Source organism: Aquila chrysaetos, chromosome Z, assembly GCF_900496995.4.
Source record: "Aquila chrysaetos chrysaetos chromosome Z, bAquChr1.4, whole genome shotgun sequence".
Classification (NCBI taxonomy): Eukaryota; Metazoa; Chordata; class Aves; order Accipitriformes; family Accipitridae; genus Aquila; species Aquila chrysaetos.
Window position 1 is genome coordinate 40,987,495 of NC_044030.1, and position 13,826 is coordinate 41,001,320.

A 13,826-nucleotide genomic window follows, 5' to 3' on the forward strand; every position below is an offset into this window, starting at 1 on the left:
AGGAGTAGGCAGTTTTTGCTTCAGAGAACTGCACTGAAGGAGGTAGGAATTACAGAGTACAGAAAGAATGCTAACACAGATCCATCTGAAGTATGACATGAGATCATGACTGACTAGCCATGCATGTGGGAGGGCTAGTTGCAGACAGCTGGCATATAGCAGAAAAAGGCTAGTCCAAACCACTGCTAATTTTCAGAGTTCAGAGACTTGTGCTTAGGTTATTGCATTGTATAGATTGAATATTTCAGCAGTTTCCCTTAAGACCCATGGCAAAGTGAAGGACTATGTGAATATCAGTCCCCTCCTTGAATGGGAGCATGTCTGTCTTGCCGAATCACAAGTCGTAGGTGGTGAGGTAGCTGTAGCAAGATGCTGATTTTCTTTGCAGTGCAACAGACTTCTGCTTTGGTACTGCTTTTTCTATAAAGTAGGGTACGGTTTCTTCCCAGATTGATGTGGGAGGGATTCCAGTGAAGGAAGATCACAGAAGAAAGACTGTGCCCCTGAGGCTTACTTTTTTTCTTTGGCGCCCTTTGATGATCTTTGATGAAGAGGCAGGCTTAATTACAGCACTCACTGCTGAAGTGTTCAAACATATACATCCCACATTTCCGCTTTCTGCAGGGAGAATTGGATTGTTCTCTATGGGGTGAGCCATAGTATAAGATCTGTACAGAATGCATGATAAATATATGTCTGTAAGCATATTTCCTGATTGGAAGGAAATATATTGAGGCCTTTTTTATTTAAAACTTAAATAAAGTGGGCTTAAGCATCCACCTGCTTCTTCAGTTCAGAGTGCTTTGCTTTTTGATGAAGAAGGATCCATCCAGCTATTCGTCAAAACTTTAAGAAGCTTCTCTGTAATTTTAGTTAATCAGACCATGTCTGGTTGGTAATGCTCTTTGTTGCTTGAACTGAGTATCATCGTTTAATTTCTGATCCCATACAGTCTCAGTGGTAGATTGCCACTGTATTTCGTTTTCTGTGGGTTGAATGTGTTTTCTTGTTTGATTTTGGTTTTTTAGGTTCATGGTGGGTTCCCATTTCAACAGTTTACCTTAGGTTGAAGATGGCAGTGCGTCAGGTTGGAGGAGTTCAGGTGGGAAGAGCAAGGAAGGAGAAAGGGAAGGTAGCCTTCACAGAGTTAGTCATGAAAATAGTGCTTGTCTGCATGTGTTGTAAGGCCTCTGTTAACTTAAGCATAGTTTTGGGTGCAAGGTGCTCTGTAGATGCGGGTGTTTTAAGTTACTTCTTAGAAATAACAGTCTGCCAGGTTTTGAGGAGTAGCACAGACACAGTTAAGTGTGTGCTTTCTGCTTTTGGGTTTTTTTTTAAATGCAGTCACATTTGAACTATAAAACTATAATGAACTGTATGCAACTAGTTCTTCTCTGGAACTTGTGTGTCCTCATAAACATTCAATATTTTTATGCTTAAGCCTTTCATTTTAAGGGCTTGTTGACCTTAAATTTGTATTCTTCAACAGAGTATTACTTAACTTCTGCTTAAAGCAATTGGGATATATTAGCATGGTTTATCATTCAGCACCTTTTGTTTATATGTATGTGTGTGTGTATATATCGTGTGGGGATGTGCTCATTTTGACTAGTAAGGGAATTAGGAAAGCCTTCATTAACTGAGGTGAAGTGTAAGGGCAGCTGTTAGTGTTCTGGTTTACAAGCAAAGTCTGCTCCCAGTCTTTTCTTCACAGTTGGTGTGTTTCAGTATTTTCCCCTCTCACCTGCATCTAACTTGTCTTTCTTTCCTCTTCAGTGGAGATAGTTTCTGAACTCTCCAGGCTACACACTTCTTTCTCCCCTCTCCTGCATCTGCTGCTTCCTTCCAGGTGTACTTTGACGTGACAGCACAGCCTAACTCAAGCTACAGGGCTCTTCAGTATAAGATGGTCTTAACAGTGAAGAACAAAGTTTTCAAATACATTTATATATACGTAGCTTTAGAATAAAATATGATTTTTTAGAGTAAATTGTAACAATTTAGATCTTAATCCCTTTATTGTTCATCTTCCATCTATTTTAATTCTGTATTTTGTTTCATTTTTACAGATGATATACTGTATAATGGGAATAATACTCTTCTGTGTAGATTAGCATAGATTTGGCAAGTTCAGCCACACAAAGGGTAGCCAGAATTCCGTGTGTTGGGGTTGAATGTTTATACTTAATTTGGGTGGAGGGGGTGAGGGGAAAGAAGGGGGGGCGGGGGGGAAACTCCACCTTTGTTCTTCACTTTTTAAAGAAAAATTGCTTTTCCTTGGAAGCTATCTTCACTGTTCAGGCCTTACCACTCTACCAAAGCAGCAGTGATCTGAGTTGATATCTACAGTGGCTTCTCTTGATTTTCACCAGGACTTGGCTGTGGGTGAGGAAAGTCTGCTTCTTCCATCATTGCTCCTTCTATGTTAAGAAAGAAAATGTACCCTCTGTGCCCTATCGACCCGATTCCCAAGCTCCCCCCTCTCCCCTTGGCTGCATTAACTTAGTAACAGTGTTTTTTTTCTCAGGCCTGGCACTAATTATGTACTTGGAGGGTGACCCTCCGAGGGTACCACCCCATGAACTGCTGTAATTCAGGTCACCTTCTCCAGGACTCATCTCTGTACTTTGTCTATTTTCTCATCTTCTTTCTTCAGGGTAAGCAGCGTTTCCTTCATCTGTTCTGATCTGTAGTACTGTTTTTTTGCCTTTTCAATTTGTTAGTGTCCTTCCTACCTGTGGGCCTAATGCTGGGTAGAAGCTGGAGGTTACAAAAGCAATTAGCACCAGTCTGTGTGATGTTGAACTGCTCTGTTCTTACCATGGCATTTGTAGAATTATCTCTGGCTAAGCCGCTGAAAAGCAGGCGAACCTGTTTGTTTAGTGGTCCCGGCTGAGTGGTGGTAAATGGGTAACTGCTGCAGTGCTCAAATTACGGGTGGGTAAACTGTCTTTGCCCTCAGCTATGTTTCGGTGAGAGGTGCTTGTGCTTGACAAGCGGGTGGCAGAGGCGAGATGGTCAAAGTACTGGCCCTTCATTTAAGCAAAAGTTGCCTGGAGTCTTTTTGGCTTTCTCTGTGTTCGTGTCTCTAAAAGGCTACCTTCTCTGAACTTTATTTGGGAAATCATGATTAGTCTTCATGATGGCAGCTTTTCCAGCTGTTTGTTACTAGGTTCTTCCTCACGATGTTCTTACCAGACTGCTTGTCTCCATAGGAGAAAAGTTGCTCTTTGGGGGTCCCTCACTATAGTACTAGCTTGCTTTCTTAGCTGTCATGAAGTACTGATGTGCCCAGCCCAGCCAGTTCCCAGCTAATAGGGTTTTCTATATCTCTCCTCCGCTGTTTAAAAGCTAATTGGAGGTTTCTTGCTTTTGTTTATGATGAACAGAGTTGCCAGAGACAGGCAGTTATTTCCTCTCTGCCACTTTTATCCACGTAATGACTGTGTTTCTGCTAATGAAGGGACTGTTGGCCACATGTGCATTTCTTCAGTACACCACAAATCCATACAGGAAGCTTTTCATTCTAATATATTTCTATTTTAATTTTGCTGTATTTAACCTTTTCTTCTAAGGAATATTGCTACAAAATTTAATGTATTAACTGACTAGTATATCCAATGGAGGTTTTAATGAAATTAGGTATTTAATGCTTTTAAGCTCTAGTAAAATTCCACATGTGTGTGAGCTTGTGTTTGAGTCTGGTCACACACAGTAGTTATTTGTATTTGTTCAGAATGGGTGGGTTGTGATTATTTGCAATTTACAGCAGTTCAGGGTATTTTAGGTTAGTGACATTTTTGGAACACAGTTGTATCACATGAAATTTGCTTGTAAGCAGTTTAAAATCAATCATGTCATTATTTTCTGCTTTTAAGTCAGCATGGTGGGTAAAAAGTGTGATTTAGGTAGCAACCTTAAGTAGATTTTGCAGTTAAGGGTGAGCAGGTGGATAAAGTTGATTACACTAAGTACATCATAGATGTGAATTTAAAGTGCTATTTACAGACTTGAGTTGATAGAGTTTCTAACAGTACAGCTTATTTAAATTCCCTATTTAATTTTCCTGAAAAAGCAACAAGTTATGTCATAGATGATTATTATCAAACATGTTTTGTCTTGCAGCATTACTATTTCACTTGGCAATCCCATATATTGAAGATTAAGATGCCTTTTTAAACCAGAGCCTCCTTTCCTTTTCTACCAGGAATACTTTTAATCCTGTTGTGAATACCGTTTTCATGATCGTAACACTAATCTAGGAAACCTTTGTTTAAAAAAAAATAGGGCTGCTTTGAAAACACTAATATGAATTGGCAATAACATAGCTTGCTAATAGAACTCTCATTCTATGGTTGATTTTAAATGCTCATAAATAAACACTGGGTCACCTAGTCCTGCAAGCCCTTCTGTTTTATTCAGTGAAAGTTGTAGCAGCTGTTTGACTACACAGGGATGTTGGCAGGAGCGGTGCTTGAGTGCACCTTTCCCAGTACTCAACGCTTGGATGGTTCTTGACCATTCACGGAGCTGCCTACAGTCCCTTAATTAGAAACAGATGTCCTAAATGAAAAGGATGATTAGAGCAATGTTAATGGTTCAACTGCTAATTGCATATTTCTGGCTGTATTTTGAAATTCAGTAGGATATTTTTTTCTATGCATAAAGAAAGCAAATTTCTAAACTGTGGGTGTATAAGTGATTACATAGTATGATAAAATGGTATGTTATTTTGGCTTGAAAGATGTCAGTTCCGTATAGTAACAATTTTCCTGGAAGTAAAGTACTGAAGTAACAGATTTGTAAAGGATTTTAAGAGTTTTTCCGTGTGTGTGTGTGTGTATGTAGATGTGTATGTACACCCACCTCCACTTGTGTATGATTGTAGGAAAATTCTAAAACCAATGCAACTGTATTTGTGGATGATTTATTTCAAGTCTGCTGTAGTTTCTAAGTTTTTTTAAAAAGCTGCTTTTTTTTTTTCTTTTTTTTAATATTTTCCTGACCTGCAGGAAAGGAGACCCTTGGGAAATCAAAATTCTAATAGACTTCTCTCCATTTGCATATACAAGAATGGACAAAAACTATGCCAGAAAATGCCTGCCTCTGCTAAATAACAGTTAATATAATTGCTTGCAATTTATTTTGATATTTTTCAACTTTTTATTTGTACTTCTTGTTGGTTGCTTTATTGACATTAACTTAAGAAAACAACTTTATTTGTGAAAGTTTCTGTCATCTTAGAAAGCACAGCAGAAACATAACTTACAATTAGCATCTGGATGAACTGGTTTCAGCTGTTGTATATTTTAATTTCTGGATGTTATGTGTTTTCCTATTTTCCCTCCTTCCCCCAGTACATACCTCATGAATTTACAAATACATCTTTGTTTTGCTATTCGTCAGATCAACATTTTCATTCTCTTCTTTTCTGAAACTTCAGTTCTGCTTACTGCCTCAGAAAGTCCTTCTGTCTTTCAACACTTCTGTCTGCTACAGGTCTCTCTGATCACTTTTCCTTTCTCATTTACTGGCTTTCTTTTGCAGTTTGTTCACCCACATCATTCCAAAGAAATTGTTCATCTTTAAGGCTTTAGTGGCCTCCTCCTGGTCAGAAACAGTATTATATACAGTTATATATGTAGTTTTCTATATATAGTTGTAACAGTTTCAGTTTCTGTCAGGAGTATGTTTTTGAAGTGAATCTTTCCTTATACCCAGCTCACTGCTTTTTGGTTCACTTCACAGGGCAGTCTAGGAGCAGTCCCAACAGGTGATGGGTGTTTGGTCCACAGGACCAGATTAGGACTAGCTGTTAAGGTTAAGAGCTGCTGAAAGTGTATAGTGCAGGTGTCAGGCCTTCAGTGCTGGCTGTCAGTGTAGAGATGCATTTCTGCTGGTGCACACTACTTCCTCATGCATATGTGGCCTCTGCTGCCTTGATGTCTGTTGCTCCCCTGGGCTTTGCTGCTCCTTCCCTCACTCCTTCAGTCTTACCTGTTTCCATATCTGGAATTTGGTTCACCCATAACCTGAACCCAGGCTAACCCATGTTCAGCCTCCATCCAGCCTTGGTTGCATCCAAGATTTCCAGCTCTCTCATGGTCTTAAGCTGTGACAGAAACTGACCCTGTCTCTACTTTGACTGTCACAGCTTCTTGTGTTGTGTTACTGCCAGGATACTTTCCTTGTGAAGTAAGTATCTTTTTATGGTCTTTCCCATTCTGTGTAGAGACTGAATGCCATTCTTCCCTTTTGAAGTACTCCACACCATTGCACCTGTCCAGATATCCTCACATTAACCTAATTTTTTTTGTAAGGCACTTTTCACTGAGAACACCATCTGACCATTTCATCAACTGCTGCTCTGCAACTGTTCACATATTTTATCTTGTGTGTGTAGTAGTGTCACAACTGAAGTGTAGCAGGATCTCTCTTTGTTTCAGAAAATTCTGAGAATCCAACTTGAAGAGCTTCCTTCTTCAGTCAATATACTGTATATTGCTTCAGTTGTACAGGAAGTACTGCATATTTTTGCTTAGTAGCTTGTGCATATTGAAAAATGCCATCTTCTTGCAGTGTGCTTTTTGTATATCGTGAACAATGGTAGATATTGGATTTTTGTGTCAAAATCAGGTTGGCTTTTTCAAGTGTCCTTGTATGTAGCAAGTGTTCATATAACTATGTTAAGGAAAGTCCATATGCATGTGCATGTATGTTAAAATGGTGTTTCTAGCAACTTCACTGGTAATGTAATTTCAGAAGTTTGGTAGGTGCTTAAGAACTAACATGTTTCAGTATACTGTAACATTATGTAGACTTACTTCAGTACAACACTTAAGGTTATGGAAAAAACTTGCATCTTGCAGCTGTTACACTTGCAAACAAATGCTTCTGCCTTAAGAAGCTGGTAGAAGCTCAGCTGAGATATGGGAGAAATCCTTGGCCTTTCTGAGCTACATGCACTTACAGGATTAGCTAGTATTAGCTGCATTTCTACTTGTCTGTTACAGAAGTAGTACTCTCTGTATATTACCCAGCCTTACAGCACTGAATCCCAAGTTTTTTCTGGGTGATTAATTTCTGGCTACAAACTCTGTTTCTGCTGTTTAATTACCTTCTATTTGCTAATGCCATTTCATATCTGTGGTTTATAAGTTTTTCTGGGGCAGGGCTCTTTTTCTGATAAGCAGTGCTAGATTTACAAGGTTGCTAGCAATATGTGTTCACTGTGCTGCAAGATGCAAAGTGTGACTATATCAAAGCACACAGCTTGAAATTTCTTGGCATATAACCTTTATATCCAATTCAGGCAATGAATATGCCTGCAGAATAGAAAGTGAACTCTGGCATCTGAGGAGCAGCTATACAGTGATATTTTGGGGGCTTTTTAAGTCTCTCTTCTATTCCGGGTGCATGCTTGCAAATATTAATGCAAAAGTCACTGACCCCTCCCCAGTGAAAGCAGAGACACACACACAAAACATGCAGTTTTCATTACTTAACTAAACTACTTAAGACAGACAGTTTTTTCTTTGGTTTTGCTAATTGCACAGGAAGAATGCTCAGAAAATACTTAACACAGTAATTGAATCAGAGCTAAAATGAAAGGGGTCACCTGTTACCATGTATGTTTTAGCTGTCTGTTCAGGATATGTTTCAGGCTGGGTTTGGTTGCTTGTTTTTTTTTTTTTTTTTCAGCAAGGTCTGTTCCACCTCTGATTCTCTACCTCACAAGCATGTGTGTATGTGTAGAGAGGATGTTGAAGGTATGTTAAGCCATTTGTTCAAACTGGCTTTGCAGCAGCATCAAAGAAATTTGAAAGGCAATGCCACCTTTTAAAAGAAAAAAATGTCAAAAGCAGCAGAAAGCAAAAATGCTACACTTAGATTTTTGGGGGATGTTTAATTAATACTCATTAGGATTCTAACTTACAAAAAACCTCTAAGGAAGAAGGTCATTAATATAAGAGATGTGAATAATTTTACTGAATGTTAATGACAAAAAATAACTTTTTGTAGTGTGTTAAAGCTTAGTTATTTTAAAGAAAAAATATTCACTTGAAATTACCTGTTAATGTAGTGACAGCTTGTTATTAACAGTTGTTACCTCCTGGCCATGCTGGGGATGGTGTTTGATTGGAAAACCTGATTTGCATAAAAGAGGAGTTTTAACAGTATTCTTTAAGGAGACCTTACTGTTAGAGGCTATCCAAGAGAGATCAGGCATGTCGTGATGGAAGACCATATGGATATTTGTTGTGAGTTGGTCCTTTGTGAATTCTTTTCTGAGTGTTTTTGACAGTAGAAAGTTTGATACAGTGCTTCAAGTATGTTACTTCATTCTGTTCTTAGGTTTTTGCTTCTGAAGCTACAGATTTCTTTTTTTTTTTTTCTTTATGGCATCTGGATTTAGTTATTGGATACTGGTTCACAAGTACAAAGGAGGAAGTACAGGATTTGGAATAAAGCAAATGTACTGCTGTAGGAAAATCAAAACATACACGAATTACTGTTTTAATCTTGTTTGCTAAGGGTACACACTGTTTTGTAGACCAGATGATTCATAGCTTTGTTGATATCTCTGTGAGGTTTTGTGTTTTGATTTACATCTTGAAAGCTTAATTAAAAAAAAAAAATCTATAAACTGGTCCAGCAGAGTTGCAGTAGAAACATGGAAGAATCCAGACAGACAGAAGCTTTTTCACTTTAGCCTATAGTTGAACAACTCCTGCACGAGTCTATAAATTTTGTTTAAAAATATATATTCCTCTAGGTTGACCAGTATTTTATATCGCTTATGTTAGTTTTATTGTTGCACACTTGCATACATTTGTTCTTGATGCCACTCTTTCCCTTCACATTTGAGCTCTGTGATAATTAATTATGCCTTCTGTAGTAAACAAGTGACTTGAAGTTATTAATATCAATCTTAAAATAATTTTTTTATTTTGTTTTCTGTGTTTTTCCACAAAAATAGATAATATACCTGAGAGAATCCCCAGAAGACGTGTACAGGCTTATATTGGCTGGAAGCGTTTCATATCTTCCTTTCAGGTAAATAACAAGTTGTTAGAACTTTTTGTGCCTTGATATTTTGAAGAAGAATGTAGCATTTATCAGTACTGATTTGGGGCAGTGGGGGTGGTGCTGGTTTTAACACATGACACATTCACTGCCTGAGCTTTAAGTGCAGACTGCTAAACAGGGGTGTTAGCAGGTGGTACTGAAGTGCACTGACAGAAGGTGAAGGAGCCACACTGCTTTGTATGCACTCTTGTTGAGCTTTTTGATCTCCATTGCTTCTCACGTGGCAGTCTGATTTTGTGCCAGTAGTTGATAGTTAAACATATCAAAATGTCTGTCATTCATCACAAATGGCTTGTAATGTAATACTTTTAGCACTCCATTTTTCCCATTTGTTGAATGTATGCAGCAACCCACGATGACTGTTCTGTGCATAAAGAATGCTAGCTAACCTCATATGACTTAGCATAACTTTAAAGTATTTCTTTTTACCAGTGAGGAAGTGTGTAAAACCATTGGTTCATGGTTGCTTGACCCTGAGGGAATGTAATCCTAGCTGTTTGAGACCACAGACTTCTCTTTGTGGTATATGCTCTGCTGCTTAAGGTAGCAAATAAAGGTGATCTGTCATGCAGAGGAACAACTTCTTAGTTTCTTCCAAACAAGTTTCTAAAAGTTGGACTAAACTAGTGTTCTATTGGCTGCCACAGTATGCAGAAAAGAATGGCCAGAAAACTTTTTAGGAGGCAAGTTTACTGTCCACATATATTGTTATGGGGTGATTAATTCAGTCCTTGCTTGTTTGTGTTTTCTAGCTCTCTTGCCAAGAGATGGGCTTTTGATGATTTGAATTTCTCTTACTTCCCCCCTGCCATTACCATAGTATAATGGTGTAGTAGCACCTCTCTTTATTTGTGTATTTCCATCATCCCATTTCTCACTTTTAAATTCCATTTTTATATTCCCAGAAGAACAAAAGTCCTCATTAGGAAGACTGTAAGGTTTGTTTCTAAATATCATAAAAGGTGTATGTGGGTGATGGAGATAGCAGCTTTTTACTCAGGTCACATACCCTGCCCAAATTCCCAGACCATCAGTTCAACAGCACTACTGAAAGAAATGCAAAGATGTGTTACATAGCAAGACTTACTGAGAGCTGACTTCTGAAGACATGTCCAGCCTTTGGAATAAAGAATACAGTCTGCTGAAGTGTCTGCAAACTTTACCATTTCTCAAGTTTACTAGTGCAACTAAACCTGGTGCAGATAGAGGAATTCAGATTACGTTAATGATCAACGGAGATGTTGGTCTGGGCTCCGCTCCTTTAAGATCATCTTCATCTCTGCAAAAAACAGTACCTTCCCATAGAATAATAAAAAGTCAGTCAGGTAGTTGCTACTTGGGGTCATTATCAACATGAAAACTTCTGTTAGCAGGATGCAAAGAATTTCTTTTTTCACTTACAGAATCACAGTGAGGTTGGAAGGGACCTCTGGAGGTCATCTAGTCCAACTTCCATGCCCAGGACCATGTCCGGATGGGTTCTGAATGTCTCCAAGGATGGAGACTCCACAGCTTCTCAGGGCAACCTGTTCCAGTGCTCAGTGACGCTCAGAGAGAAAAAATGGTTCCTGATGTTCAGAGCAAACCTCCTGTGTTTCAGTTTGTACCCATTGTCTCTGGTCCTGTCACTGAGCAACACTGAAGAGAGCCTGGCTCTGTCTTCTTTGCACCTTCCCTTCAGGTGTTTATATACATTGATAAGGTCCCCCCTGAGCCTTCTTTTCTCCAGGCTGATTAGTCGCAGCTTCCTCAGCCTTTGCTTCTATATGAGATGCCTCAGTCCCTTAATCATACTTGCGGCCCTGTGCTGGACTCTCTGCAGTATGTCCATACCTCTCTTGTACTAAGGAGACCAGAACTGGGCACAGTGCTCCCAAGGGTGGCCTCATTAGTGCTGAGGAGAGGGAAGGATCACTGCCCTCGACCTGCTGGTGATACTTTGTCTAATGTGGTCTACGATATCGTAGACCTTTGTCACAGGGCAGGCACGTTGCTGAGTCCTGTTCAACTTGGTGTCCACCAGGACCCCCAGGTCCTTTTCTGCAAAGCTGTTTTCCAGCTGTGCAGCCCCCAGCGTGTACTGGTGCCTGGGATTGTTCCTCCCCAGGTGTAGGACTTTACACTTCTTGAACTTCACGAGGCTTCTGTCAGCCCAGTTCTCCAGCCTGTCAGGGTTCCTCTGGGTGGCAGCACGACCCTCTGGCATGTCAGCCACTCCTCCCAGTTTTGTGTCATCAGTGTGAGAGTGGCCTTGCAGTGATATCAGCCAGCTCCCTCAGCACGCAGGGGTACATCCCATCAGGGCCCGTGGACTTAAGTATGTCCCATTTGCAGAAGTGTTTCCTGACCTGATCCTTTTCCACCAAGAGTACATCTTCCTCGCTCCAGCCTTTCCCCCTGGTCTCTGGGACCTGGGATACCTGAAGGCTGATCTTGCTAGTAAAGACTGAAGCAAAGAAGGCATTCACTACCTCAGCCTTTTCCATGTCCTGTGTAACCAGGTCCCCTGTCTCATTGAGCAATGGGCCCACATTTTCCCTAGTCTTCCTTTGGTCGCCTGTGAGCTTATAGAAGCCCTTCACGTTTTCTTTGACGTCCCTGGCCAGATTCAGTTCCACTTGGGCTTTATCGTGCCTAACTTCATCCCTGGATGGTCAGACGATGTCTCTATATTTCTCCCAGGTTACCTGTCTTGCTTCCACTCTCTGTAGGCTGCCTTTTTGTCTTTGACTTCAGCCAGGAGTTCCTAGTTCATCCATGCAGGCCTCCTGGCATTTTTGCCTGCTTCATATTCATTGGGATGAACTGCTCTTAAGCTTGAAGGCAGTGATCCTTGAATATTAACCAGCTTTCTTGGGCCTGTCATCCCTCCAGGGCCTTATCCCATGAGACTCTTCCAAGCAGATCTTTGAAGAGGCCAAAGTCTGCTCTCCTGAAGTTCAGGGCTGTCACCTTGCTTTTTACCATCCTCCCTGCCCTCAGGATCCTGAACTTTACCATCTCATAGTCGCTGCATCCGAGGCTGCCTTTGACTTTCATATGCCCAACAAGCACCTCCGTGGTGAGTATGAGGTCCAGCAGAGCATTGTTCCTCATTGGCTTCCATATCGCCTGGAGGAGGAAGCTGTCACCAGTTCATTGCAGGAACCTCCTAGATTGTTTATGTCCTGCTGTGTTGCCCCCCCAACAGATATGAGAGTGGTTGAAGTTCCCTGTAAGGACCATGGCCTGTGAAGGTGAGGCTGCTCCTATCTCTCTGTAGAGGGCCTGATCCACTTGTTCTTCCTGGTCAGGTGGCCTAAGAGACAATGTGACTTTCACCTGCCCTTTCTTTCACTTGAATGGGATTCTGTTATTTCCTTTTCCCGCTTTTTTTTCCCCAGCTTTCACACCGATTCATTAGAGAGGAAAAGGATACAAAAAAGTTGTAGAGTCAGCCATCCAGGTTCTTCAGAAGTTCTTCCTCCTCTCAGTTGAAATTTGAACATGATATATTTTTTTACTTTTTTGAAACATTAATGATTCTTTGCTGCTGGGGGCTGCATGGTCTCAAAAGAAGGTGTTCTGCCAAGACATAATATTCTTTGATGTAGATTCAATTTAAATTTATTTTTTGAATTGACTATAGTATTCCTGTAGAATGCCTACTCTGCAGTGCTTATGGAATCTTATAATGGTCACATACTAAGCACATGCCATTCTTGGATCAACAGAATTTAAAAAATCGTAGCTGAAAGAAAGGGTTTTAATGAAAACCAGCTTCTCCTTGTGTTTAAGCATAAACTATTTTGTGCATCTTAAGGGAAGTCTTTTAATATATCTACATAAATGTGTATTTTGACAGTTTTAGTAAGAAGATGCTGTTCACATATACATAGAATGCATGTGTGCAGCATCTTTTCTTTTAAATGGAGTTTGAAGAAAAAATTTGCATTATATTAAAATTTGACTTCTTTGAAAGTGTACTTCAGAAGAAAATGTTCTAAGATTGTATGTTAGAATATGATACTAATTTAGGCATTAGCTTCTGCCATAAGGAGTTTGTGTTGTCCTTTGTTGACATGAACACTGAAATACGCCACTTTCAATGTTCACGTCAGAAATTGAACAGGTCAGCTTTACCAAAACTATACCTGGAGTAATCTTACTCCTGGATCATCTGTTAAAATAACTTATCTTATGTTCTGTTATTATTATAAGATGCAAGGTGGGGGACATGAAGTAATCACTTGGCATAATTATTTCACTGTAATACTAATTATCTTGAAGCAATTTTTTAGAGGTGTTTTAGAGAAGTATCTTCGGTTGCTTTCACTTGGATTAAAATGGGATAATTTTACCGGTTTGGTCATCATATCTTATAGGGATGCTTCCTTTGGTACTTGCAGTTTTCATCTGACATTGCTGGACTGTTTTCATGCAATAAACAAGGTCAGTAAAACAATATTTTTTGTATTGCAAGAGGTCAACTGAATATTGCCCAGCAGAAAAAGGCGGCTTAGTAAGCTAGGATCCAATTAGAGCTGTGCAGTAGCAGATTTTCTGATTGTTGCCTAGTTTCTTACGTATTATGCATTGTAACAAAACTTCTAGATACAGCATCTGTAGAAGTCAGCCAATACCTTATATAATCAACTAGTGAAGATTTTTAAAGCGGGAGTTCTGAGTTTTATTCTGAGTAATCTTTCAGGACAGTAATTCACACATCTAATCCCTAAGATCTGTGTGATCGGTTT

At 39.8% G+C, this 13,826-nt stretch overlaps 1 protein-coding gene across 11 annotated transcripts in view; it reads left to right on the forward strand.

The window, feature by feature from the left end:
• The window catches only part of CDC14B (cell division cycle 14B), a 48,434-nt gene that overhangs the window by 12,686 nt on the left and 21,922 nt on the right, over window positions 1–13,826 (forward strand). For 10 of the 11 annotated variants that reach the window (XR_003921767.2, XM_030003286.2, XM_030003288.2 and 7 more), the window contains exons 5-6: window positions 8,981–9,057; window positions 13,455–13,521. Coding sequence is in view for 9 of the 11 variants with exons in the window: in XM_030003286.2 (XP_029859146.1) it covers window positions 8,981–9,057; window positions 13,455–13,521 (144 nt within the window). In the remaining 2 variants the exon portion in view is untranslated. Of the gene's footprint in view, window positions 1–2,284; window positions 2,386–2,527; window positions 2,658–7,701; window positions 7,770–8,980; window positions 9,058–13,454; window positions 13,522–13,826 lie in introns of all 11 variants that reach the window. The other variant, XR_005931511.1, reaches the window with a different exon arrangement.